This window comes from Octopus sinensis, linkage group LG24, assembly GCF_006345805.1.
Source record: "Octopus sinensis linkage group LG24, ASM634580v1, whole genome shotgun sequence".
In the NCBI taxonomy this organism is placed as follows: domain Eukaryota; kingdom Metazoa; phylum Mollusca; class Cephalopoda; order Octopoda; family Octopodidae; genus Octopus; species Octopus sinensis.
Genome location: NC_043020.1, coordinates 12,669,130 through 12,695,848, shown reverse-complemented (window position 1 = coordinate 12,695,848; position 26,719 = coordinate 12,669,130). Strand labels below are relative to the sequence as shown.

Genomic DNA, 26,719 nt, shown 5'->3' with positions numbered 1-26,719 from the left:
TTATCGACCCCCAAAAGGATGGAAGACAATGCTGACCTTGGTGAAATTTGAACTCAGAACGTAGCAACAGATGAAATACCACTAAGCATTTCGCCCGGTGTGTTAATGATTGTCAGTTCGCTACCTTTATAATAATAGTAATAATAAGGGCTTTAAATTTTGCCACAAGGGTAGCAATTTTGGGGATACTGTAACATATGTTGTTATCATATTTCTACAGAAATAGGGTTAGAAAAGGGTTGGTACACGGATAATCATTGACATATAATAAAACCCAAAAGAGGGAAACATATTATCATCATCATCATCATTGTCGTTTAACGTCCGTTTTCCATGCTAGCATGGGTTGGACGGTTCAACTGGGGTCTGGGAAGCCAGAAGGCTGCACCAGGCCCAGTCTGATCTGGCAGTGTTTCTACAGCTGGATGCCCTTCCTAACGCCAGCCACTCCGTGAGTGTAGTGGGTGCTTTTACGTGCCAGACAAGGCTGGCAAACGGCCACGATCGGATGGTGCTTTTTACGTGCCACCGGCACGGAGACCAGACAAAGCTGGCAATGGCCACGATCGAATGGTGCTTTTTACGTGCCACTGGCACGGAGGCCAGTCAGGGCGGCGCTGGCTACGGTCACTTTCGGATGGTTCTCTTACGTGCCACCGGCACTGGTATCACAGCTACAAATTCCATTGATGTTGATCGATTATGATTTTGATTTTCACTTGCCTCAACAGGTCTTCACAAGTGGAGTTTTGTGTCCCATGATGGAAAGGAATGCATAAGTGGGCTGGCTACATCCCAGGTAGAGGCCATCATAAAAACATATCTTTCAAGGATTAAAATTTATTGAAATAAAAACGCAAATACTGAATAAAATAACAAAGAACCATAAAACTCCAAAATATTTCCGACTTACTTTCCCAATAATCCAACAACTTAATGACACTGGAATTCTGGCGTGCCAAATGTCGTGGTAGCAAACCTTGGTTGTTTAAGCTGCGTGTGTTGGCACCATGTTCAAGAAGCAGTGTGAGGAATTCATTGTCCAAACCTTGTTTTATGGCTTCGTGCAAAGGAGTTTGATGTGTTCTGGCAGCATTTACGTTGGCTCCTAAGAATAAGGGAGATCAGAAATGGAAAATGGAGAAAGGATACAGAAAATATCTTGTACTAGCAGTATCGCCCGGCGTTGCTTGGATTTGTAAGGGAAATAACTATATAAGCATTTTTAGAGAGTTACTTCCCCTATATAACCCGAGCAAAAATCATTAAAAATGTGGAAAAATGATGGTAAATTTTTTTGTAAATCGTAGACACGCGCTAATACCCAGAAGGGCTCGATATGAACAACGACTATAAGATACCCGCTTTTGGATAAACTGCACCGCAAAATGTGGGAGTAGGTAGGAATCTAAATCGGAGGAGACAGAGTCTCACACACACAACTTCAGTTTTATATATAAAGATTTTTTATCTTTTACTTGTTTCAGTCATTTGGCAATTTAGAGTTAGACATAGTGTAAAACTTTAGAACAGTTAGCTTGTTTGTCCCATCAACACTTGGGTCCCTCTTTCACGTGGAAGTTGGTCCCTTGATGCCTTTTCTTCAAGGGTAAACAAACCAACCCTCTCCAACAGATGCGAGTATTTTAGTTGAAGTAATCGACCCTCGTACTTATTCTATTGGACTCTTTTGCTGAACTGTTAAGTTATGAGAATGTAAACACACCAATACTGGTTTTCAAGCAGTGTTAGAGGGATAAACACACACACACACACACACATACATACATAACAGGCTTTAGTCGAGCAAATCGACCCCAAGACTTATTCTTTGTAAGCCTAGTACTTTTGCCGAACTGCTAAGTTACGGGCGACATAAACACACCAGCATCAGTTGTCAAGCAATGTTGGGGGGACAAATGCAGACACATAAACATATACACACACATACATATATATATATATATATATATATATATATATATATACATACATACACATGTATACAACGGGCTTCTTTCAGTTTCCTTCTACCAAATCTGCTCACAAGGGTTTGGTTGGCCCGAGGCTATAGTAGAAGACACTTGCTCAAGATGCCACACAGTGGGACTGAACCCAGAACCATGTGGTTGGGATGGCAGCAATTGTTAAAGAATTCACTCTCAACTCTGAAGTGAATCAGTGTAAGAATGAAGGATTGGTCAAGAAATTTACAATGGCATCGTTGGCTGTTCATTGTTGTAGTTGTGGTGGTGGTCATTAGTTGGGAGCTAGGGCTCATGCTTCTGTTGTAGTTGTTGGTGTTATACTGTTGAAGCACACTTTAGTATAACACTAGCAGCATAGCCCGGCGTTGCCCGGGTATGTAAGAGCCCCTAGTAGGCAATGACTAATCCCAATCTAGTCCTTTCCCTCGAGGGAACGAAGGCGCATGTGTAGGTTGCAATGTCTTCTCTTCACTCGAATACTTCTGTGTATACGATGTTCCTAGCTGTCCCTAGCTGTCGAGTTGTGTCCCCTAGACAGAAAATGTGTTGCATATAAAAAGCTTAGATTCTCAACCCCATGTCGAATTTATTGATTTTTTTCAGAACTGGGGGAACTTTTCAAAATTTTCGCTGCGTTAGTTTTGAATTATGACATTGGGCTATGTGTGTGTCAAGTTTCATCAGAATCGGTTGAAAGCCGTGGTCAGGGTGAGGGTACAACCTGACAGACAGACAAACTGCCGTTTATATAGAGAGAGATTACCAAATTCTAAGGGAATGTTAACTAGTGAAAGACTGTGGTCTCACCCCAGGAAGGCTTATCTCTTTTTTTGCTTCATACCATGAAAGCAAAACCAATCAGTAGGTCTGTAGAGGCCTCTTTGGGTTTTCTTAACAATCAATCACAGAATAACAAATATAAGAACCAGCACTGGAACAACAACAACACCAACCAAAACAACATCAAACACAACGGTAGCACTGACTGTGATGATAACAACAACAACAACATCAATCTCTGAGGATCCTATGATTGATGTTCAGCCTAGATTTCTAAGATTTGATGGTACAACGGAAGTATGAGCCCTAGGGCATTGCCCAGGATATCAATCGCCTGGAAGCCGTTCAGTGACGTGCAACCAAAAGAATACCCTCCATCAGGCATTTGCCATATTCTGAATGCCTTACTTCCCTGGGCATGGACACATTGAAACTCCGACGTCTGGCAGCTGACTTGGCAGACACCCATAAAATTACCAACCATCTTACAAACACTAATTCTGAGCACCTCTTCAAACTCCACCCATCTAACACCCGTGGACATATTTACAAAATCAGAAAGCAGCACAGCTCCCATGACTTCAGGAAACATTTTTTCACGCTGAGAGTTGCTGAAGCATGGAACAGACTGCCGGCATCAGTTGTTAGTTGTCGGAGCACTGCATCCTTCAAAACTTCCATGCTTCCTGAGATTCGCCAACACTACACCTGATTTTCTCCCCTCCATACACACACAAGCATGTATCTGACTCATACATTGGTCGCTTTCCAGACATTTGTACATTACTGCATATACTTTATACACACTTTCTGACAAGTTGTGGTGCACCTGAGCACTGTATACAATAATTTCATTATTATTATTATTATTATTATTATTTAAATTTGGGCAGGGGGTAAGATTCCAGAGAGAAATGTGTAAGTTCCAGAAACAAAGGTTAGTGAGGAGTTTGGAAGGACATGGCCAGAGATGATAGCAAGAAGAGAAGAGGTGAATGCAACACATTTATTTGATTAAGGCTGGTGGACAGTTTGTGAGTTTGAAGCCTAGAAACTGTTTATTGTAATGGTGGTAAAAGAGACAGATGGACTGTGAGGGCACTGTCGTAGCATGTTGATGAATGATGGTTTGTTTATCATCGGGGAACAACTCCAAAGATAAAGCGAGATATAGTATTTTTTTTTTTTACTTGTTTCAGTCATTTGACTGCGGCCATGCTGGAGCACCGCCTTTTAGTCGAGCAAATTGACCCCACGACTTATTCTTTGTAAGCCTAGTACTTATTCTATCAGTCTCTTTTGCCGAACCACTAAGTTACGGGGACGTAAACACATCAGCATCGGTTGTCAAGCAATGTTGGGGGGACAAACACAGACACACAAACACGCACATACACATATATATATACATATATACATGACGGGCTTCTTTCAGTTTCCGTCTACCAAATCCTCTCACAAGGCTTTGGTCGGCCCGAGGCTATAGTAGAAGACACGTGCCCAAGGTACCACGCAGTGGGACTGAACCCGGAACCGTGTGGTTGGTAAGCAAGCTACTTACCACACAGCCACTCCTGCGCCACAGTATCTTGAGTTTCTTCTAAACTGTGAAATCATATCAGGGAGAAACACCCACAGATGGCTTGTCTGCGAGCTGGCAAAAGCGTTAGCATGCCGGACGAAATGCTTAGCAGTATTTTGTCTGCTGCTACGTTCTGAGTTCAAATTCCTCCGAGGTCGACTTTGGTTTTCATCCTTTCGGGGTCGATAAATTAAGTACCAGTTACGCACCAGGGTCTATATAATCAACTTAATCCCTTTGTCTGTCCTTGTTTATCCTCTCAGTCTTTAGCCCCTTGTGGGTAGTAAAGAAATAAGATGGCTTGTCTCTTTTATGAGACTAACAAATAAAATAATAATAATTAATAATAATAATAATCCTTCCTACTAAAGGCACAAGGCCTGAAATTTTGGGGAAGGAGACAAATCAATTACAGTGACCCAGTGTTTTACTGGTACTTAATCTATTGACACCCAAAAATGATGAAAGGCCAAGTCGACCTTGATGGAATTTGAATTCAGAATGTAGTGACAGGCAAAATACCACTACACATTTTGCCTGGCATGCCAATGATTCTGCCAGCTCACTGCCTTAATAATAATAATAATAATAATAATAGTTGTTGTGTTGTGACCCCTTTGGTCATGAATGACCGTGAGATTGCACCTAGGAAGTTACACTCCGAGGCACAAGTCTGGGCAAGGTTGTTTATGGAAGACTAGCAGTTGCCCATGCATACTGGCCTCCCCTCTCAATGCCACCGATGTTATCCAAGGAAAAGGCAAGGCTGATACAGCTCAGCACCAGTGATGTCGTAGCTCATTTATTAACGTGCAAGTGGCTGAGCACTCCACAGACATGTGTACCCTTTGGCTGGCGCTTTGAATTACAGGTACAACAGAAACAGGAAGAAAGAGTGAGAGAAAGTTGTGGTGAAAGAGTACAGCAGGATTCACCACCATCCCCTGCCGGAGCCTTGCGGGGCTTTAGGTGTTTTCGCTCAATAAACACACACAATGCCCGGTCTGGGAATCAAAACCGCGATCCTACGACGACCAGTCCGCTGCCCTAACCACTAGGCCATTGCACCTCCACAATAATAATAATAATAATAATAAACCAGCAGAAATTGGTCAGTATCTCTGATGTCAGTGGAGCTCAATTTTCCTCATTGAAAAAGTAATTAAGCCAAGATTTTCAAAAAACCAACAGAAAAAAAAAAAAAAATAGGTGCAGGAGTGGCTGTGTGGTAAGTAGCTTGCTAACCAACCACATGGTTCCGGGTTCAGTCCCACTGCGTGGCATCTTCGGCAAGTGTATTCTGTTATAGCCCCAGGCCGACCAAAGCCTTGTGAGTGGATTTGGTAGACGGAAACTGAAAGAAGCCCGTCGTATATATGTATATATATATTATATATTATATATATATATATATATGTATGTGTGTGTATGTGTTTGTGTGTCTGTGTTTGTCTCCCTAGCATTGTTTGACAACCGATGCTGGTGTGTTTACGTCCCCGTCACTTAGCGGTTCGGCAAAAGAGACCGATAGAATAAGTACTGGGCTTACAAAGAATAAGTCCCGTGGTCGATTTGCTCGACTAAAGGCGGTGCTCCAGCACGGCCGCAGTCAATTGACTGAAACAAGTAAAAGAGTAAAAGAGTAAAGAGAGGGTAAAAGAGTAAAGAAAGAGTCAAACAAAATCAGTTTAAGAGTTTACCTGATTGTAGGAGAACTTGGCACACTTGATGTAACCATTCAAACAGGTAACAAGGAGGGGTGTGCCGAAATGGATTCACTTGCCTCTAAGTTCGCTCCTGCTTCGTTAGAATCTCGGTACATTCCCAGTTGTCTGGAAAAAAAGTAGAAGAGAAAAAAATGAAAAATGTAGAAGACGAAGACTTGATGTTAAAGGATGATACAGGACAAGTTGCACAATTACATTTGCAGAGGGAGTGTGTGAGTACGTGTGTGTATATATATATATATACTCTTTTTACTTGTTTCAGTCATTTGACTGCGGCCATGTGGAGCACCACCTTTAATCGAGCAACTCGACCAGGACTTATTCTTTGTAAGCCTAGTACTTATTCTATCGGTCTCTTTTGCCGAACCGCTAAGTGACGGGGACGTAAACACACCAGCATCGGCTGTCAAGCAATGCTAGGGGGACAAACACACACATATATATATATACATATATACGACAGGCTTCTTTCAGTTTCCGTCTACCAAATCCACTCACAAGGCATTGGTCGGCCCGGGGCTTTAGCAGAATACACTTGCCCAAGATGCCGCGCAGTGGGACTGAACCCGGAACCATGTGGTTGGTTAGCAAGCTACTTACCACACAGCCACTCCTGTGCCTCTATATTATATATATATATATATATATATATATATATATGTATGTGTGTGTATGTGTTTGTGTGTCTGTGTTTGTCTCCCTAGCATTGTTTGACAACCGATGCTGGTGTGTTTACGTCCCCGTCACTTAGCGGTTCGGCAAAAGAGACCGATAGAATAAGTACTGGGCTTACAAAGAATAAGTCCCGTGGTCGATTTGCTCGACTAAAGGCGGTGCTCCAAGTAAAAGAGTAAAAGAGTAAAGAGAGAGTCAAACAAAATCAGTTTAAGAGTTTACCTGATTGTAGGAGAACCTTGGCACACTTGATGTAACCATTCAAACAGGTAACAAGGAGGGGTGTGCCGAAATGGATGTCACTTGCCTCTAAGTTCGCTCCTGCTTCCGTTAGAATCTCGGTACATTCCCAGTTGTCTGGAAAAAAAGTAGAAGAGAAAAAAAATGAAAAATGTAGAAGACGAAGACTTGATGTTAAAGGATGATACAGGACAAGTTGCACAATTACATTTGCAGAGGGAGTGTGTGAGTACGTGTGTGTATATATATATATACTCTTTTTACTTGTTTCAGTCATTTGACTGCGGCCATGCTGGAGCACCACCTTTAATCGAGCAACTCGACCCAGGACTTATTCTTTGTAAGCCTAGTACTTATTCTATCGGTCTCTTTTGCCGAACCGCTAAGTGACGGGGACGTAAACACACCAGCATCGGCTGTCAAGCAATGCTAGGGGGACAAACACACACATATATATATATACATATATACGACAGGCTTCTTTCAGTTTCCGTCTACCAAATCCACTCACAAGGCATTGGTCGGCCGGGGCTTTAGCAGAATACACTTGCCAAGATGCCGCGCAGTGGGACTGAACCCGGAACCATGTGGTTGGTTAGCAAGCTACTTACCACACAGCCACTCCTGTGCCTCTATATATATATATATATATATATATATATAATATATATATATATATATATATATATGAAAATGGTGTGTATGTATAAGAAAAAGAGACGATACAGAAAAAATAATGGTAATGTTATGAAATTCATTAGCTTACAGGTATTTCTGCTATAAGATGCAGTGGACATATAGTTCAGTGCCTGAATAACATTCTGTAGCTTCATCAGAGCTTCGAATATGCAAGTGCAATTTATTTGGGAAAAAAGAATTACATTTGTGCAATATACAAGGAAGGCATGGCCAGTGAGAAAGTCATTACAGATGTTAATTAAAAAATGATGTCCAGAAGGCAATTAGATTAATGAGTAATGGAAGCACTCCGTCGGTTATGACGATGAGGGTTCCGGTTGATCCAATCAACGGAACAGCCCGCTCGTGAAATTAACGTGCAAGTGGCTGAGCACTCCACAAACACGTGTACCCTTAACGTAGTTCTCGGGGATATTCAGCGTGACACAGAGAGTGACAAGGCCGGCCCTTTGAAATACAGGTACAACAGAAACAGGAAGTAAGAAAAAGTTGTGGTGAAAGAGTACAGCAGGGATCACCACCATCCCCTGCCGGAGCCTCGTGGAGCTTTAGGTGTTTTCGCTCAATAAACACTCACAACGCCTGGTCTGGGAATCGAAACCGCGATCCTACGACCACGAGTCCGCTGCCCTAACCACTGGGCCATTGCGCCTCCAGATTAATGAGTAGAAAACATAGGAAAAGATATATGTATAAATACAACTGGCTTCTGTGCCGGTGGCACGTAAAAAGCACCATTCATGCATGATTGTTACCTGCGTCACCTTATTGGCATTTGTGCTGGTGGCACATGAAAAAACATTCAAGCAAAATCGTTGCTTGTACCACTGGAATGGCTCCTGTGCAGGTGGCATGTAAAAAGCACCACTCGAGCGTGGCCATTGCCAGTACTGCCTGACTGGCCCTCATGCCGGTGGCACGTAAAAGCACCCACTACACTCTCAGAGTGGCTGGTGTTAGGAAGGGCATCCAACTGTAGAAACTCTGCCAGATCAGATTGGAGCATGGTGCAGCCATCTGGTTCGCTAGACTTCAGTCAAATCGTCCAACCCATGCTAGCATGGAAAGCGGACGTTAAACGATGATAATGATGATGACATAAACAGACATGTGCATGCACTCAAAATGTGTGTGTGTGTGTGTATTTTAGAAAGAAAGAACGAACCAGCAAAACATGTATCATTGTAGAACATGTAATTTATAATTCAAACATAATTGCAGAGTTGTTAGAGTAAATAAGGGATTAAGAAATAATACAGAAATCCTCATACAGCTGTTTCGAAAATAGCTGTGCATATGGTGCATAAGTCATTCAGTAGAGATCTCTATATATATAAATGGCAGTTTGTTTGTCTGTGTGTCTGTGTGGCTGTCAGGTTGTACCCTCACCCTGACCACGGCTTTCAACCGATTCTGATGAAACTTGACACACACATAGCCCAATGTCATAATTCAAAACTAATGCAGCGAAAAGTTCCCCCAGTTCTGAAAAAGATCGATAAATTCGACATGGGGTCGAGAATCTAAGCTTTTTATATGCAACACATTTTCTGTCGGGAGACAGCTAGGAACATCGTATACATAGAAGTATTCGAGTGAAGAGAAGACATTGCAACCTACACATGCGCCTTCATTCCCTAGAGGGAAAGAACTAGATTGGGATTAGTCGTTGCCTACTAGGGGCTCTTACATACCCGGGCAACGCCGGGCTATGCTGCTAGTTTCTATATAAAGCCAACTATTTCATCTTCAGAGAGGAAAACTTAAAAAGTATCCTTAACAAAGGATACTAGTAATTACCAGTTCCATCATTGAGGAATTAAGGAATATCCTTAGTAAAAAATACTAGTTGCTATTGGTTCCACTTTTCTTTCAATTTACAGATCAAGATGAATTTTAGTGATATACCAACCTGAGCGCTTATTGTACATACATATTACATTACCTGATTTATGACGGTTTTCTTTCGGTTTCTTATTTCTTCATTGCCCACAAGGGGCTAAACATAGAGGGGACAAACAAGGACAGGCAAAGGGATTAAGTCGATTACATCAACCTCAGTGCATAACTGGTACTTAATTCTTCGACCCCAAAAGGATGAAAGGCAAAGTCGTCCTCGGTGGAATTTGAACTCAGAACGTAGCAGCAGACGAAATACCTATTTCTTAAAGAAATAGGTATTTCGTCTGCTGCTACGTTCTGAGTTCAAATCCGTTGAGGACGACTTTGCCACAAGGGGTTAAACACAGAGAGGACAAACAAGGACAGACATAGGTATTAAGTTGATTACATCGACCTCAGTGCATAACTGGCACTTAATTTATTGACCCCGGAAGGATGAAAGGCAAAGTCATCCTCAACGGAATTTGAACTCAGAACGTAGCAGCAGACGAAATACCTATTTCTTTCCTACCCACAAGGGGCTAAACACAGAGAGGACAAACAAGGACAGACAAAGGAATTAAGTTGATTACATCGACCTCAGTGCATAACTGGTACTTAATTTATTGACCCCGAAAGGATGAAAGGCAAAGTCGTCCTCAGTGGAATTTGAACTCAGAACGTAGCGGCAGACAAAATGCCGCTAAGCATTTCGCCCAGCGTGCTAATGTTTCTGCCAGCTCACCACTTTGGTTTTCTTTCAGTTTCTATCTAGTAAATTCACTCACAAGTGGAGGGTTAACGTCAGCCAGAGGGTATAGAAGACACTTGCCCAAATGAGATTGAACCCAGAACCATGAAGTTGGGAAGCAAGCTTCTTACCACACAGCTACAGCCACAACAGGCTGAAACTAAAGACTATCATGCAATTTGAATGGCACTTTAGCAACTGTGCTTTCAGTAATTTAACTATGGCCATCCTATGGTACAACCATTCAGTGAATAACAAGAATAAAATACCAAAAATACCAGATAATTTCTGTCAAAGAGTAAAACAAGATGTTAATAAAAAAATGTTGTCCAGAAGGCAATTAGGGGCTAAACATAGAGGGGACAAACAAGGACAGACAAAGGGATTAAGTCGATTATATTGACCCCAGTGCATAACTGGTACTTAATTTATCGACCCTGAAAGGATGAAAGGCAAAGTCGTCCTCGGCAGAATTTGAACTCAGAACGCAGCGGCAGACGAAATACCTATTTTTTTACTACCCACAAGGGGCTAAACACAGAGAGGACAAACAAATAGATTAAGTCGATTACATCGACTCCAGTGCGTATACTTGCCATCTCAATATGGCTAACCGCTAAGGGTGGGTGTTACTGTAGCTTGTAGCCCCAGGAGGACATCGTCTCCAGCTGGCTTCAGGCACACTTTCTGTGCCCTTATGGTATTTGCAAAAGGAGGTTATCCTTCCCTCGTCAACCTAAGTGATACGCACGGACTGCAGTTTCTGGATATTGACCCGTCATCAGCGCATGACAATCACCGGTTTTCGATAAAAGGCGTTCCCAATGCAAATACTTATATCGTTTTTCCAGTAACTTTTCGTCACTGATCTCGAAAAACTGTATGCAAGCAGGAGTGGCTTTGTGGTAAGTAGCTTGTTTACCAACCACATGGTTCCGGGTTCAGTCCCACTGCGTGGCACCTTGGGCAAGTGTCTTCTACTATAGCCTCGGGCCGACCAAAGCCTTGTGAGTGGATTTGGTAGACGGAAACTGAAAGAAGCCCGTCGTATATATGTATATGTATATATGCGTGTGTGTGTGTTTGTGTGTCTGTGTTTATCCCCTTAGCATTGCTTGACAACCGATGCTGGTGTGTTTATGTTCCCGTCACTTAGCGGTTCAGCAAAAAGAGACCGATAGAATAAGTACTGGGCTTACAAAAAGAATAAGTCCCGGGGTCGATTTGCTCGACTAAAGGCGGTGCTCCAGCATGGCCGCAGTTAAATGACTGAAACAAGTAAAAGAAAGGAAAAAAGATAATAATAATAAAGAAACAAAAGATAGGAAGAGATGTGATGAGAGAAAGGAAATCAAGTTTCACTCACTCACTATTGAAAACTGCTTCATGTAAGGGAGTTGTGAGTAAGAGTGGAGGGTTAACGTATGCTCCAGCAGCTAAAAGCAGACGGACACACTCTGTCTTCCCATGGCTGCTTGCTTCACACAGGGGTGTCGAACCATCGATATTGCGGGCATTCACCTAAAAAAAAACCAGGAAATTATACACATTGATTAATAAACAGCCACAGAATGTAAAATGTCTCGTAAATCTTGGGGGTACTCTCTTTACTCTTTTACTTGTTTCAGTCATTTGACTGCGGCCATGCTGGAGCACCGCCTTTAATCGAGCAACTCAACCCCGGGACTTATTCTTTTCTAAGCCCAGTACTTATTCTATCAGTTTCTTTTGCCGAACCGCTAGGTAACAGGGACATAAACACACCAGCATCAGTTGTCATGCAATGCTAGGGGGACAAACACAGACACACAAACGTATATATATACATACATACGACGTGCTTCTTTCAGTTTCCGTCTACCAAATCCACTCACTAGGCTTTGGTCGGCCCAAGGCTATAGTAGAAGACACTTGCGCAAGGCCCCACGCAGTGGGACTGAACCCGGGACCATGTGGTTGGTAAACAAGCTACTTACCACACAGCCACTCCTGCGCCTACTTTTAAGGACTTTTCTGTACACTGAACTCTGATTTTGCAATATTAATCCTTTTTATTACAACCTATTGCCAATTTTTGTGACTTTTGTGCAGCACAGGGATCTCAGTTCGCTGGTGGCTACATCAGCAGGCAGGTCCCTTCCGCGTCATTAATACCTATTTCTTTATTACCCACAAGGGGCTAAACATAGAGGGGACAATCAAGGACAGACATAGGTATTAAGTCGATTACATCGACCCCAGTGCGTAACTGGTACTTAATTTAAAATAAAAATGAACCATGCTGAAACCCGGGATTGAACCAGGGACCTTTAGATCTTCAGTCTAACGCTCTCCCAACTGACCTATTTCCGCTATTATGATTATCCTTGTGCTCTTCCTCAGTAGCCAATGTGGTATCTTGCAGCCCTGGGGTCCCACTGTTTGGTACCATCGTATTATAATTCTTACACTTTTGATCCATAGAAGTTCTTAAGTAGATCAGGCCGAAAATGTCGCTAGAAGCTAGGATCACCAAGCATAGATTGGCATATTTCGGTCATATTATGCGGAGAAAATCCCTGGAGAAGGACATCATACTCAGAATGGTCAGTGGCAAGAGAGGAAGAGACCGACCAAGAACCCGCTGGCTTGACACCATCAAGAGGGATACCGGAATGGACATAGTCAATCTGAAAGAAGCAGCCCAGGATAGAACTGACTGGAGGACACTGATCCAACAAGTAACTGAGAGTTGACTTCGACTGAGCGGATATATATATATATATATATATCTTAAGCAGATCAGTCCCAAAATGTTGCTAGAAGCTGGGATCACAAAGCATAGATTGGCATATTTCGGTCATATTATGCAGAGAAAATCCCTGGAGAAGGACGTCATGCTCAGAATGGTCAGTGGCAAGAGAGGAAGAGACCGACCAAGAACCCGCTGGCTTGACACCATCAAGAGGGATACCGGAATGGACATAGTCAATCTGAAAGAAGCAGCCCAGGATAGAACTGACTGGAGGACACTGATCCAACAAGTAACTGAGAGTTGACTTCGACTGAGCGGATATATATATATATATATATCTTAAGCAGATCAGTCCCAAAATGTTGCTAGAAGCTGGGATCACAAAGCATAGATTGGCATATTTCGGTCATATTATGCAGAGAAAATCCCTGGAGAAGGACGTCATGCTCAGAATGGTCAGTGGCAAGAGAGGAAGAGACCGACCAAGAACCCGCTGGCTTGACACCATCAAGAGGGATACCGGAATGGACATAGCCAATCTGAAAGAAGCAGCCCAGGATAGAACTGACTGGAGGACACTGATCCAACAAGTGACTTTGACTGAGCGGATATATATATATATATATATATCTTAAGCAGATCAGGCCCAAAATGTCGCTAGAAGCTGGGATCACAAAGCATAGATTGGCATATTTCGGTCATATTATGCGGAGAAAATCCCTGGAGAAGGACGTCATGCTCGGAATGGTCAGTGGCAAGAGAGGAAGAGGCCGACCAAGAACCCACTGGCTTGACACTATCAAGAGGGATACCGGAATGGACATGGCCAATCTGAAAGAAGCAGCCCAGGATAGAACTGACTGGAGGACACTGATCCAACAAGTGACCGAGAGTCGACTTTGAGTGAGCGGATAGATAGATAGACAGACTATAACCCACTGAGAAGTGCCTATATTAAAATGAATTAGAATTCCAATTGCAACCCTGTTATTAAATAAACAATTACACAAAATTTTGGTTGGATTCCAAAAACAACAACTTTAAAAAAAAATGTTATTTGCCTAAACATCCCCAAATGTTTTTAAAACAGAGCAGTCTAGAATATCTAACATCACCCAGGTAATTAGATTTAAAATAGTTAGATAATCTAGATGTACATAGATAGGTAAAGCTGCATATCAATAGTGATAGTACCATAGAGCCTTTGTTTGTCTTGGATAGACATCGTTCATCAATACCAAGACCTCCCACTTTTGTTTCAATTGCAGATGTTATCATTAATGAAGTGGTAATTATCTCCCCTTGCTTTGTTGAGCCGGGAGGAAAATGCAAATACGCCACTTTTATAAAGATTTCTGTACATGTGACAGGTACACAAACACACACATATATCTGTGTGCTCATGTCTCTCTCTCTCTCTCTCTATATATATATATATATATATATATATATAATAATATTTATATATAATAATATTAATATATATTAATAATAATATATTATATATATATATATATCTCCATGTGTCTAACACACGTGGACATGCCTACAAAGTCAGAAAACAACACAGCTCCCATGACTTTCGGAAACATTTTTTCACGCTCAGAGTTGCTGAAGCATGGAATAAACTGCCTGCGTCAGTTGTTGACTGCCATGACACTGCATCCTTTAAGGCCCTCATGCTTTCCGAAATCCGCCGAAACTACACCTGATTATATATACACTTTAGATGAGTTGTAGTGCACCTGAGCACTGTACACAATTATTATTATTATTATTATTATTATATAATAAAAACGTATATATATAATTATATACGTTTTTATTATTTTTTTGCAATTTACTTAATCATTGACATTTTGTTATTATTTTAATTTTTATATTTCTATTATATGTAATTTTCTAGATGGTGTAATTTAATTGTTCATTTTGAATTGATAAAAGGTGGGTTTTTTTCTAATTTTATATATATATATATATATATATAAAGCGGTTTGTATGACTGTGTATAGAGGGATATATATATTATTCAAAGGAATTCCAACTCTGTTTTTAATGTTTTATTTATATTCTTTATTATATTAATGTAGAATATAGAATATATAGATAAATAGTATATATAGTAAAATGAAAAGAAGTATTGATTGTCTTATTGAATAGATGAAATATTGAATATCAAATATTAAGGGACTAGTATACTTTCTTGTATTAAAGCAGGCTTCAAGGTCCCAGGTTGTGACAGGAGTGTTTCAACTGTGTATATATATACACACACAATCTAGATTTGTATATTTGTGTGTGTGTGTGACTGCTTTCATCTGCACATTTCCAAAAATAATCAGTGCTACCAGCAGTGATGTTATTGTCACTTTCCAGGTCAACAAACCATCTACTGGCTTTGTGCTTTTGCAGACAATAAGAAATCCCTTATTTGAAAGCAAGTAAGGGTTAGCACAAGAAGGGCTGTAAAGCAATGCCTCAATGAAATATTCATCTAACCCATGCTAGCATGGAAAAATGGGCTTAAAAATGAATGAAAAAATGTGCAAAGGCTCTTGCTACCCATTGATAGTATTTAAAAACCTGTTAATTAATTTCAGCTGATGACTATGACTATCTACTATCTACTCTCTCATCTAATAATGGAATATGCAAGAAAGGTACACCATACTAAAGCACAATTGTAGAAGCCAGTGGTTTTAAAAAAAAAAACATACATACCAATCACTAAAATTGATACCTACAAAGCAAAAACAAAAAAAAAGTGAAAAATTAAATGGTTTAAGACACCATTTTCACTCAATGTCAAATTGAAGAGAAGAAAAGACTTTTTAGTATAGGAACAAATAAACACTTTCTCATAAACCATAAATGTTCATGGGTTGTCTCTACTGAAATGATAAACTCACACCCATAACAAATAATAACCCACAGAATATCAACCAAATTATGAAGGAACTCCACAAATTCTTTAGGGTATTAGAATGAAAAATTACTGTTGAATCTAACCTTGGGTTGGTCAAATTCCTTGATTTGATATTCAACCCAGATAATGGCCTTTACTGCTCAGAGAGAAAAACAAATGAGTCACTCCATTATATTAGCAAAGATTCCAACCACCCTCTGACTTAACTAAAAGCCATTATATTAGAAAAGATTCCATTATATTAGCAAAGATTCCAACCACCCTCTGACTTAACTAAAAGCCATATTAAAAATATTTCCTTTAAGAATTCTAGACTCTTGGCTATAAACAAGCTTTACGAAAGAGTGGAGAATGACTGAAGAATGACAATAAAATTACCTTACCGAAGCATCTAACTGAATGAGTTCAGTGACGCAACTCATGTGACCCCAGGCACTGGCTTCATGTAAAGGGGTCACCAAATCGTATGTTTGGCAGTTGACATTCATTCCATATTTTTTAACCAGCAACTTCAGAATATCAGCTCTGCCATCACGGGCAGCCTTTTGTAGAGGATAAACAGTGTCCACTGTAAACACAAAATAAAAACGTTTGTAGGGAAAGTAATATTATTTGTTGAAGATATGATGATGGGTGTAAAAAATGTAATAATGTTTGAAGAGCCAATGATAATGGTTGTAGAGAATGTAACAATATTTGCAGATGACTTAACAATTGATGACATGCATAAGATCTGGTCATCAAATCTAAATAGAGACTTCAAACTTGAAATCTTCAAAGCCACAGTCCAACCAATTCTACTATATGGCTCAGAAACCTGGACGTTATCAAAGAAGCTTGAGAGGCGGTTGGATGGAACCTACACTCGCCTCCTTATGAGAGCTCAAAATCTCTCGTGGAAGCGCCATCCAACCAAAATGCAAATATATGGGAAACTATCACCTGTGTCATCTCTTGTGAAAGGTAGGAGAGTCCAGTTTGCTGGACATTGTTGTAGAGCTGAAAACAAGGCAATTTCTACTTTTCTTCTCTGGAAGCCATCTGCTCGCGATACCAGAGGGTGCACACTCTCCTACCCTGATGTAATCTCCAGGGATACAGGCATCCAGCAACAGGACCTCCGTAATGCCATGATGGACCGTGAAGTCTGGCGTAGCATGGTAAATTCCATTGTCTCGACCACAGTCAAACAATGATGATGATGAACAATTGATGAGTATGAAATGATGATTTTAGAGAATGTAACTATACTTGCATGTGGTTTAGTGGTTAGGGTACTTCAGCCCATTATTGTGAGTTTGATTGGTTGTGATTCACAGTAGCGCATTATATCCTTCAGCAAGATGCTTTATTTTTCATTGCTCCTGTCCACTTAGCTGGTGAAAACGAGTAGTACGCAGGAGTGGCTGTGTGGTAAGTAGCTTGTTTACCAACCACATGGTTCCGGGTTCAGTCCCACTGCGTGGCACCTTGGGCAAGTGTCTTCTACTATAGCCTCGAGCCGACCAAAGCCTTGTGAGTGGATTTGGTAGAGGGAAACTGAAAGAAGCCTGTCGTATATATATATATATATATATATATATATATATATACATGCGTGTGTGTGTTTGTCCCCCTAGCATTGCTTGACAACCGATGCTGGTGTGTTTATGTCCCCGTCACTTAGTGGTTCGGCAAAAGAGACCGATAGAATAAGTACTGGGCTTACAAAGAATAAGTCCCGGGGTCGAGTTGCTCGATTAAAGGTGGTGCTCCAGCATGGCCGCAGTCAAATGACTGAAACAAGTAAAAGAATAAAGAGAGTACCTGTAATTCAAAGGGCCAGCTGTGTCGCTTTCTGTGTTATGCTGAATCTCCCTCAGAACTATGTTAAGGGCACATGTGTCAGTGGAGTGCTCAACCACTTGCATGTTGATTTTATGAGCTGGCTGTTCTGTCGATCAGATCAACTGGACTCTTTGTCGTCATAACCAATGGAGTGCCAGTTTAAATGATACTTGCAGAAATTGTTATGATGTGGAGGACTAAATGACATTTACTCTTTTACTCTTTTACTTGTTTTAGTCATTTGACTGTGGCCATGCTGGAGCACCGCCTTTAGTCGAGCAAATCGACCCCGGAACTTATTCTTTGTAAGCTCAGTACTTATTCTATCGGCCTCTTTTGCCGAACCGCTAGGTAACGGGGACGTAAACACACCAGCATCGGTTGTCAAGCAATGCTAGGGGGACAAACACAGACACACAAACATATACACACACATATATATATACATATATACGACAGGCTTCTTTCAGTTTCCGTCTACCAAATCCACTCACAAGGCATTGGTCGGCCCGGGGCTATCGCAGAAGACACTTGCCCAAGATGCCACGCAGTGGGACTGAACCCGGAACCATGTGGTTGGTTAGCAAGCTACTTACCACACAGCCACTCCTGCACCTATTTGTAGAGGACTTAATAATAACGATCAAAAAGGTTATTATAAAGAAGAGTTTTTTTATACGAAAAAAATGTTGCAATAACAAGGATCTTCTTGGCAGGGAACTGGAAGAATGAGTGTATATGAGAGAAATGAGAAATGGTCCAGGATATTACTGGTAATTATTATGTTGATCCCATAGCTGTTTAACCCTTTTGTTACCATATTTATTTGGAGATGCTCTCTCTTTACTCTTTTACTTGTTTCAGTCATTTGACTGCGGCCATGCTGGAGCACCGCCTTTAATCAAGCAACTCGACCCCGGGACTTATTCTTTTCTAAGCCCAGTACTTAATCTATCAGTCTCTTTTGCCGAACCACTAAGTAAAGGGGACATAAACACACCAGCATTGGTTGTCAAGCAATGCTAGGGGGACAAACACAGACACACAAACACATACACACACATATATATATATACATATATACGACGGGCTTCTTTCAGTTTCCGTCTACCAAATCTACTCACAAGGCTTTGGTCGGCCCGAGGCTATAGTAGAAGACACTTGCCTAAGGTGCCATGCAGTGGGACTGAACCCGGAACCATGTGGTTGGTAAACAAGCTACTTACCACACAGCTACTCCTGCGCCTGTATTTCTTTCAATTAATTTTGAATATAACAAAGAATTTAATAAAATGACTTAGTAATCATTTATCTAGTGTTAGGAACATAAATTGTGACTAAGGTTTGGTGGAAGATTTTAATGTAGAATTTATGAAAATAAGACATTTGTACTACAGAGCCAGAGGCAGTTTCAGGTGGGTTAGTATCAAAAGGGTTACGCATATCATTAATTACTTATTTGATTCTGTAGGGCTAAGGAGAGGTTAGAGCTAACTCAAGTCAGATTGGAACACAGACAGAACAAGCAACTAACAAATGATTTACTTCTGCACACCTCTGTTAATATCACTCTGCTGTCTTTTCTTATATCTGTGAGTCACTGGGTTGTAAAATTAACGGTCAGTTAATAAAACCAATTAATTAACTGTATCCACTCCACAAAATACCTGGTGAGTGGCCAAGAAATCTTTCGTGTATAGTGGTAGAATTCTTCGTATACTGGTAGAATATGTTTATAAAACATATTTTTCTCTTGGCTTTATTGAGAAAATTCTATGGTTTGTAAGATATTTTTTTCTTCACTTTCTGCAATTTCAGCCAATCAATGACGTCTATTGAGGTAAAAAAAAACATTCTGTGTCGTATGAATATGTCCCTCGTTTAAGAAACAGATTGGGTTTATTTACATTTGTGAAGAAAAAAAAGATACCCTTCACCCACCCCTAGCCCTAACCCTAAAACAGATTGAAATGCAATAGATCGATACTAGGGTCATAATTATGGGTGACAATTTCATATGACACCGCCAGAAAAAACTGTCGTTCAAACCGAAAAGATCCCCCGTGTATACATTAAAAAAAAAAAAAAGGGACGGCAGGGTGTGAAATGAGTGAGAAAACGAGATGGTCAAGGTTGGAAAAAAAATAGACGGTCGTCACAGTGTAAACATTTAAAGACGCACATTTGGAGACCGCACAAGCGCACCCACGCATGCGCAAATGAATCGGACGTTTTATTTTCTAATTTGAAATTTTTTAAATATTATTTTAGACAGTTTTATCTGATGATAATCATTTATTCACCTTCAAGCAAGGGCGACACATTTTCCTTTTATTTTTGTTTGTTTGTTTCATAGTAATTTACTCTTTTTTTCCCCTTTTTCTTGGTTACAGCAAACCAAATTAATTCGGCTCATTAGATCAAAGGGAGACGACTCCTAACTACATATTACAACCATAAACAAAAATAAATAAACAAATAAATAAAACGCAAATTACGAAACACGAAAATCGTTTAATATTCTAAAGAAATAAAAAAAAAAGGCGATCTTTCGTCTCTAGTAGACCTTTCCGTCGATTTCCGTAAAATTTTTTTTTTTTTTTTACATATGGGCTTGCGGGAACTTTTGAAGTAATATACATACATATACACATACACCGAGTAAAAAATTTCAGTTATCTCTCTCTTTCACACATTACTCTGTCTCTTCACACACACTAACAGAAGCACTTCACTTACACAACATACTGTCTGTCTCCCACACCCCATCAAACACACACACATGTACATCAATGCTTCACATGCACGGTAACTTCAAAAGAACTTCCCTCGTCATACAATCGCTTTCTCTTAGTCTCTTTCGCTCTCATTACTTCAAAAGTTCCCGCAAGCCCATATGTAAAAAAAAAAAGAATTTTTTTACGGAAATCGACGGAAAGGTCTACTAGGGACGAAAGATTGCCAAAAAGAAAAATATTGAAATAGAAACAGCTGAAGGAAATTTATGGAATGGCAAAACAAAAATATCGGTTTATCAGTTGTATATCAGATGGTCTTTCTCAGAACAATCTGGTGGAATAACCATTATTTTGGATCAAACACTACGCTAATACACCTGTTTGTAATTCCCTCACCTGCCTTGGAATTATACATATATATATAAATTTTAAAATAGGATAAAATCTTTATAAGAATTTAAAGGAAAAAATATTTATAATTATCCCCTTCGCAACATATTCGTATTTCAAAATAGAAAATTACCCTTTAACAGTTAATTTTTACATGCTAGAAATAGCAGCCAACACGGCCAAAAAACCACAATTTTATAGCAAATTTCGAAGTACATGAAAAATGAAAAAAAAAAAATAAAAACCTTTACCTCAAAGGTTTTTATTTTTCATGTACTTCGAAATTTGCTATAAAATTGTGGTTTTTGGCCGTGTTGGCTGCTATTTCTAGCATGTAAAAATTACCCGTTAAAGGGTAATTTTCTATTTTGAAATACGTATATATATATATACACACATACATATATATATATATATATATATATATATATATAATATATATATATATATATAATGTAATTATTTAAGTATTGGGTATGTTCCCAGTAGTTAGACGATGAAGCTCGTTCACTGCCTATGGCTACCTGACTTCATCCACGGTATTTACAGAACTGTCTCTGGATCTGCCTCAGGAATTCCTGTGTTCGTTGAGTATATAATAAATGATAGAGATAAACGAGATACCCTTTATAATATCACATGACGAGACACTTCTGCACCCGAGGATTGCACCACACCCGCTTGTATGTACAGTGTCCCACCCGCGAGGAACCGATGAAGGATTGTCGAAACGATTATTGCGAGCAATAAAGTTTCTCGTATATTCCATCTTCGGCCTCTATAATTATATAGTTATAGGTATGTGAAGCTAAGCGCTTTATGGAAGCGAAACCATTTGTCACTCGATGACCGGAGCGGCGAGCTGGCAGAAACGTTAGCACGCCGGGCGAAATGCGTAGCCGTATTTCGTCTGCCGTTTACGTTCCGAGTTCAAATTCCGCCGAGGTCGACTTTGCCTTTCATCCTTTCGGGGTCGATAAATTAAGTACCAGTTACGCACTGGGGTCGATGCAATCGACTTAATACCTATGTCTGTCCTTGTTTGTCCCCTCTGTGTTTAGCCCCTTGTGGGTAGTAAAGAAATAGGTATTTTGTCTGCTGCTACGTTCTGAGTTCAAATTCCGCCAAGGTCGACTTTGCCTTTCATCCTTTCGGGGTCGATAAATTAAGTACCAGTCACGCACTGGGGTCGATGTAATCGACTTAATCCGTTTGTCTGTCCTTGTTTGTCCCCTCTGTGTTTAGCCCCTTGTGGGGTAGTAAAGAAATATATAGGCATATGAAGCTAAGTGCTTTATGGAAGCGAAACCATTGGTCACCCCATGACCGGACATATATTTAACTTCATATAACTACATTACGGCTCCAACTTCTAGAGTGTGCTTCTTTTTCGGACATATGATCCCCTGACGACACATACACACACATATGAGAGAAAGAAAAATGAATTCACGATGTCCTTTATTCGTCTAGTGAATTCCATTTTCTTCCTCTCGTATTTTTGAGAAATTCTACGGAACCAAAAGAATTTCTGAAGTAAACCCAATGACATACCATCATATAGTTATTGCCATCAGGTAATCGAATACTATGAATGGAGCTTTAAACAACATACTACAGGTGTGTACTCGACCAGAAGACTATCACCTATGACCCATTGTAGTGTGTTTCTTTAGAAAATTGAACAACAATTGTGTTTGTATTGTATATATTTATAATCTGGCTTCTGGCCAGCCTGCAGCTGTCATATGTAATATGAAGGAATGTCGATATACATAACTTTATATAATTATGTAACTGCATAAATTTATGCGGTTTGTGATGACATATATAGGGCGGCACATGACCTTATATTATCAAGGAATCTTAGCTAGGGCCAGGGTTCATGCCGTGTGTGTATGGTGGGATCTCTTTCATTCGTTCAACTTGAAATTAGTGGTAAGAATCGGTGTTTAAAATCTCGTCGGACCTTAAGACACACCACACGAACACATATACATATATACACAGAAATACGAATTTGTAGCAGTGGGTAACAGGAGCTGGGAAGCATCTGACAGTAGGAGCCCTTACTGCATCTCAGACTGGTTTATGATGACATATATAGGGCGGCACATGACCTTATATTATCAAGGAATCTTAGCTAGGGCCAGGGTACATGTCGTGTGTGTATGGTGGGGTCTCTTTCATTCGTTCAACTTGAAATTAGAGGTAAGGATCGGTGTTTAAAATCTCGTCGGACCTTAAGACACACACACGAACACATATACATATATACACAGAAATACGAATTTGTAGCAGTGGGTAACAGGAGCCGGGAAGCATCTGACAGTAGGAGCCCTTACTGCATCTCAGACTGGTTTATGATGACATATATAGGGCGGCACATGACCTTATATTATCAAGGAATCTTAGCTAGGGCCAGGGTTCATGTCGTGTGTGTATGGTGGGATCTCTTTCATTCGTTCAACTTGAAATCAGAGGTGAGAATCGGTGTTTAAAATCTCGTCGGACCTTAAGACACACACATGAACACATATACATAAATACACAGAAATACGAATTTGTAGCAGTGGGTAACAGGAGCTGGGAAGCATCTGACAGTATGAGCCCTTACTGCATCTCAGACTGGTTTACGATGACATATATAGGGCGGCACATGACCTTATATTATCAAGGAATCTTAGCTAGGGCCAGGGTACATGTCGTGTGTGTATGGTGGGGTCTCTTTCATTCGTTCAACTTGAAATTAGAGGTAAGGATCGGTGTTTAAAATCTCGTCGGACCTAAGACACACACACACGAACACATATAATATATACACAGAAATACGAATTTGTAGCAGTGGGTAACAGGAGCCGGGAAGCATCTGACAGTAGGAGCCCTTACTGCATCTCAGACTGGTTTATGATGACATATATAGGGCGGCACATGACCTTATATTATCAAGGAATCTTAGCTAGGGCCAGGGTTCATGTCGTGTGTGTATGGTGGGATCTCTTTCATTCGTTCAACTTGAAATCAGAGGTGAGAATCGGTGTTTAAAATCTCGTCGGACCTTAAGACACACACACGAACACATATACATAAATACACAGAAATACGAATTTGTAGCAGTGGGTAACAGGAGCTGGGAAGCATCTGACAGTAGGAGCCCTTACTGCATCTCAGACTGGTTTACGATGACATATATAGGGCGGCACATGACCTTATATTATCAAGGAATCTTAGCTAGGGCCAGGGTTCATGTCGTGTGTGTATGGTGGGATCTCTTTCATTCGTTCAACTTGAAATCAGAGGTGAGAATCGGTGTTTAAAATCTCGTCGGACCTTAAGACACACACACGAACACATATACATAAATACACAGAAATACGAATTTGTAGCAGTGGGTAACAGGAGCTGGGAAGCATCTGACAGTAGGAGCCCTTACTGCGTCTCAGACTGGTTTATGATGACATATATAGGGCGGCACATGACCTTATATTATCAAGGAATCTTAGCTAGGGCCAGGGTACATGTCGTGTGTGTATGGTGGGATCTCTTTCATTCGTTCAACTTGAAATCAGAGGTAAGAATCGGTGTTTAAAATCTCGTCGGACCTTAAGACACACACACGAACACATATATACACAGAAATACGAATTTGTAACAGTGGGTAACAGGAGCTGGGAAGCATCTGACAGTAGGAGCCCTTACTGCATCTCAGACTGATGCTTCAATGAATGTATGTCCGTATATATATATAATTATTGCCATGAATGGGCTTTAAACAACATACTACAGGTGTATACTCGACCATAAAACTATTACCTATGACCATTTGTAGCTTGCTTCTTTAGAAAATTGAATAACAATTGTGTTGACAGCAGAAATATTCCTGTCACAACCTGGGACCTCGAAGACTGCTTTAATGCAAGAATGTATACTAGTCCCTTAATATTTGATATTCAATATTTCATCTATTCAATAAGACAATCAATACTTCATTTCATTTTACTATATATATATATACTATTTATACTATACATTCTATATTAATATTATAAAGAATATAATTAAAACATAAACAGAGTTGGAATTCCTTTGAAATATATATATATATTATATATATATATATATATATATATATATATATATATATATATATATATATATATATATATATATATGTGTGTGTGTGTGCGTGTGTGTGTATATATATATATATAAATTAATAAAACATATGCCTATATACATACATATATGTACGTACCTACATCTACATGTATATATACATGCATGTATGGGTACAGGACACCAAATAAAACGTCGAACACAATGAGAAACGAAAAGATAAACATAAAACCAAGGAAATGGACATTCTTTTTAAACACCGAAAAAAATAGAGTACAGGACATACAATACAAGGAAAATTCCCCTTCTTCAGTCGCGTGTGTGCGTGTATGTTTTTGAAATAAAATAAATGACAAGAGAACAAGAATTTTTTAAATTTTATGCCCGGCACTCACCCTAACGCTTAATTCTGAAGCATATGTATATTTAGGCCTAACAGATTATTAGTATCGCTATGTCTAAGAGAAATGGTAAAGCACACATATATATATACATATATATATATATATACGCATAACGTCAGTGGATCATATATCCGAAGAAGCACACACATTATATATATATATGTGTGTGTTTACATAAAGGTATTTTGCGTGTTATGTAATTTATTTCCTACTGGTTCGTAAAGTATGTCCAATAAAGATCTCTCCGGTTCTACAATGACAATATATAATATATATTCTTGCCAAGCAATTTATTACGGAGGTCTTGAATAGCGAACAACAACGTCTTAGTTGTTTGTTATTCGAATACAACATCATTCGCTTTAAAGGGATCTGAGAGAAACCGCCTTTTACAGAAGAGTGAAGGAATACGACGGATACTTACGGTATTCTTTCAAGACATTGGGTTCGATTGCCCTTTCTTGAACAGGCATCGTGAACTTGACATCGCTCGTTTGTTTGTTGTGAACACTTTTATCCGAACGTTCGCATTTTAGTTTCGATTCAGCCATCAGCACTGCCAAGGGAGGGAACTCAATGGATTTAAACTTGTATAAGAAGAGACACAGATTCACGCTTACTCGCACGCACTCACACATACACTCACGCACACTCACACACACGCATACACACACACATATATACAGGCACACGCTTAGATACATATATACACGGTGAGAGATTCATACACACTATCAAGTAACACTACAACCACAAAAAACCGAATGATGCAACACGTCTCATCACATTTAGACGCCATCCGCACAAAAAAAATGGAATAAATAAAAGCCAATACTTAAGTTAAATCTTTTTATACTCTTTTACACTTTTACTCTTTTACTTGTTTCAGTCATTTGACTGCGGCCTTGCTGGAGCACCGCCTTTTAATCGAGCAACTCGACCCGGGACTTATTCTTTTTGTAAGCCCAGTACTTATTCTATCGGTCTCTTTTGCCGAACCGCTAAGTTACGGGGACGCAAACACACCAGCATCGGTTGTCAAGCAAAGCTAGGGGGACAAACACAGACACACAAACACACACACATATAATATATATATACATATATACGACGGGCTTCTTTCAGTTTCCGTCTACCAAATCCACTCACAAGGCTTTGGTCGGCCCGAGGCTATAGTAGAAGACACTTGACCAAGGTGCCATGCAGTGGGACTGAACCTGGAACCATGTGGTTGGTAAGCCAGCTACTTATCACACAGCCT

General features: G+C 40.0%; 2 protein-coding genes across 3 annotated transcripts in view; one reads left to right on the top strand and one right to left on the bottom strand.

The window, feature by feature from the left end:
* LOC115223941 (ankyrin repeat and SOCS box protein 13) overlaps window positions 1-26,061 on the bottom strand; it is a 28,434-nt gene extending 2,373 nt beyond the window's left edge. Inside the window, exons 1-5 of one of the 2 annotated variants that reach the window (XM_036512878.1) lie at window positions 25,883-26,061; window positions 16,367-16,551; window positions 11,694-11,844; window positions 6,975-7,109; window positions 910-1,108 (exon numbers count right to left, since the gene is read on the bottom strand). In XM_036512878.1, coding sequence (XP_036368771.1) covers window positions 910-1,108; window positions 6,975-7,109; window positions 11,694-11,844; window positions 16,367-16,551; window positions 25,883-26,009 — 797 coding nt within the window. In that variant the 5' untranslated portion in view covers window positions 26,010-26,061. The remainder of the gene's footprint in view (window positions 1-909; window positions 1,109-6,974; window positions 7,110-11,693; window positions 11,845-16,366; window positions 16,552-25,882) is intronic. The other variant, XM_029794687.2, reaches the window with a different exon arrangement.
* Window positions 24,454-26,719, top strand: part of LOC115223938 (protein pigeon) — a 98,165-nt gene continuing 95,899 nt past the window's right edge. The window contains exon 1 of the mRNA XM_036512876.1: window positions 24,454-24,509. Coding sequence (XP_036368769.1) covers window positions 24,470-24,509 — 40 coding nt within the window. The 5' untranslated portion in view covers window positions 24,454-24,469. The remainder of the gene's footprint in view (window positions 24,510-26,719) is intronic.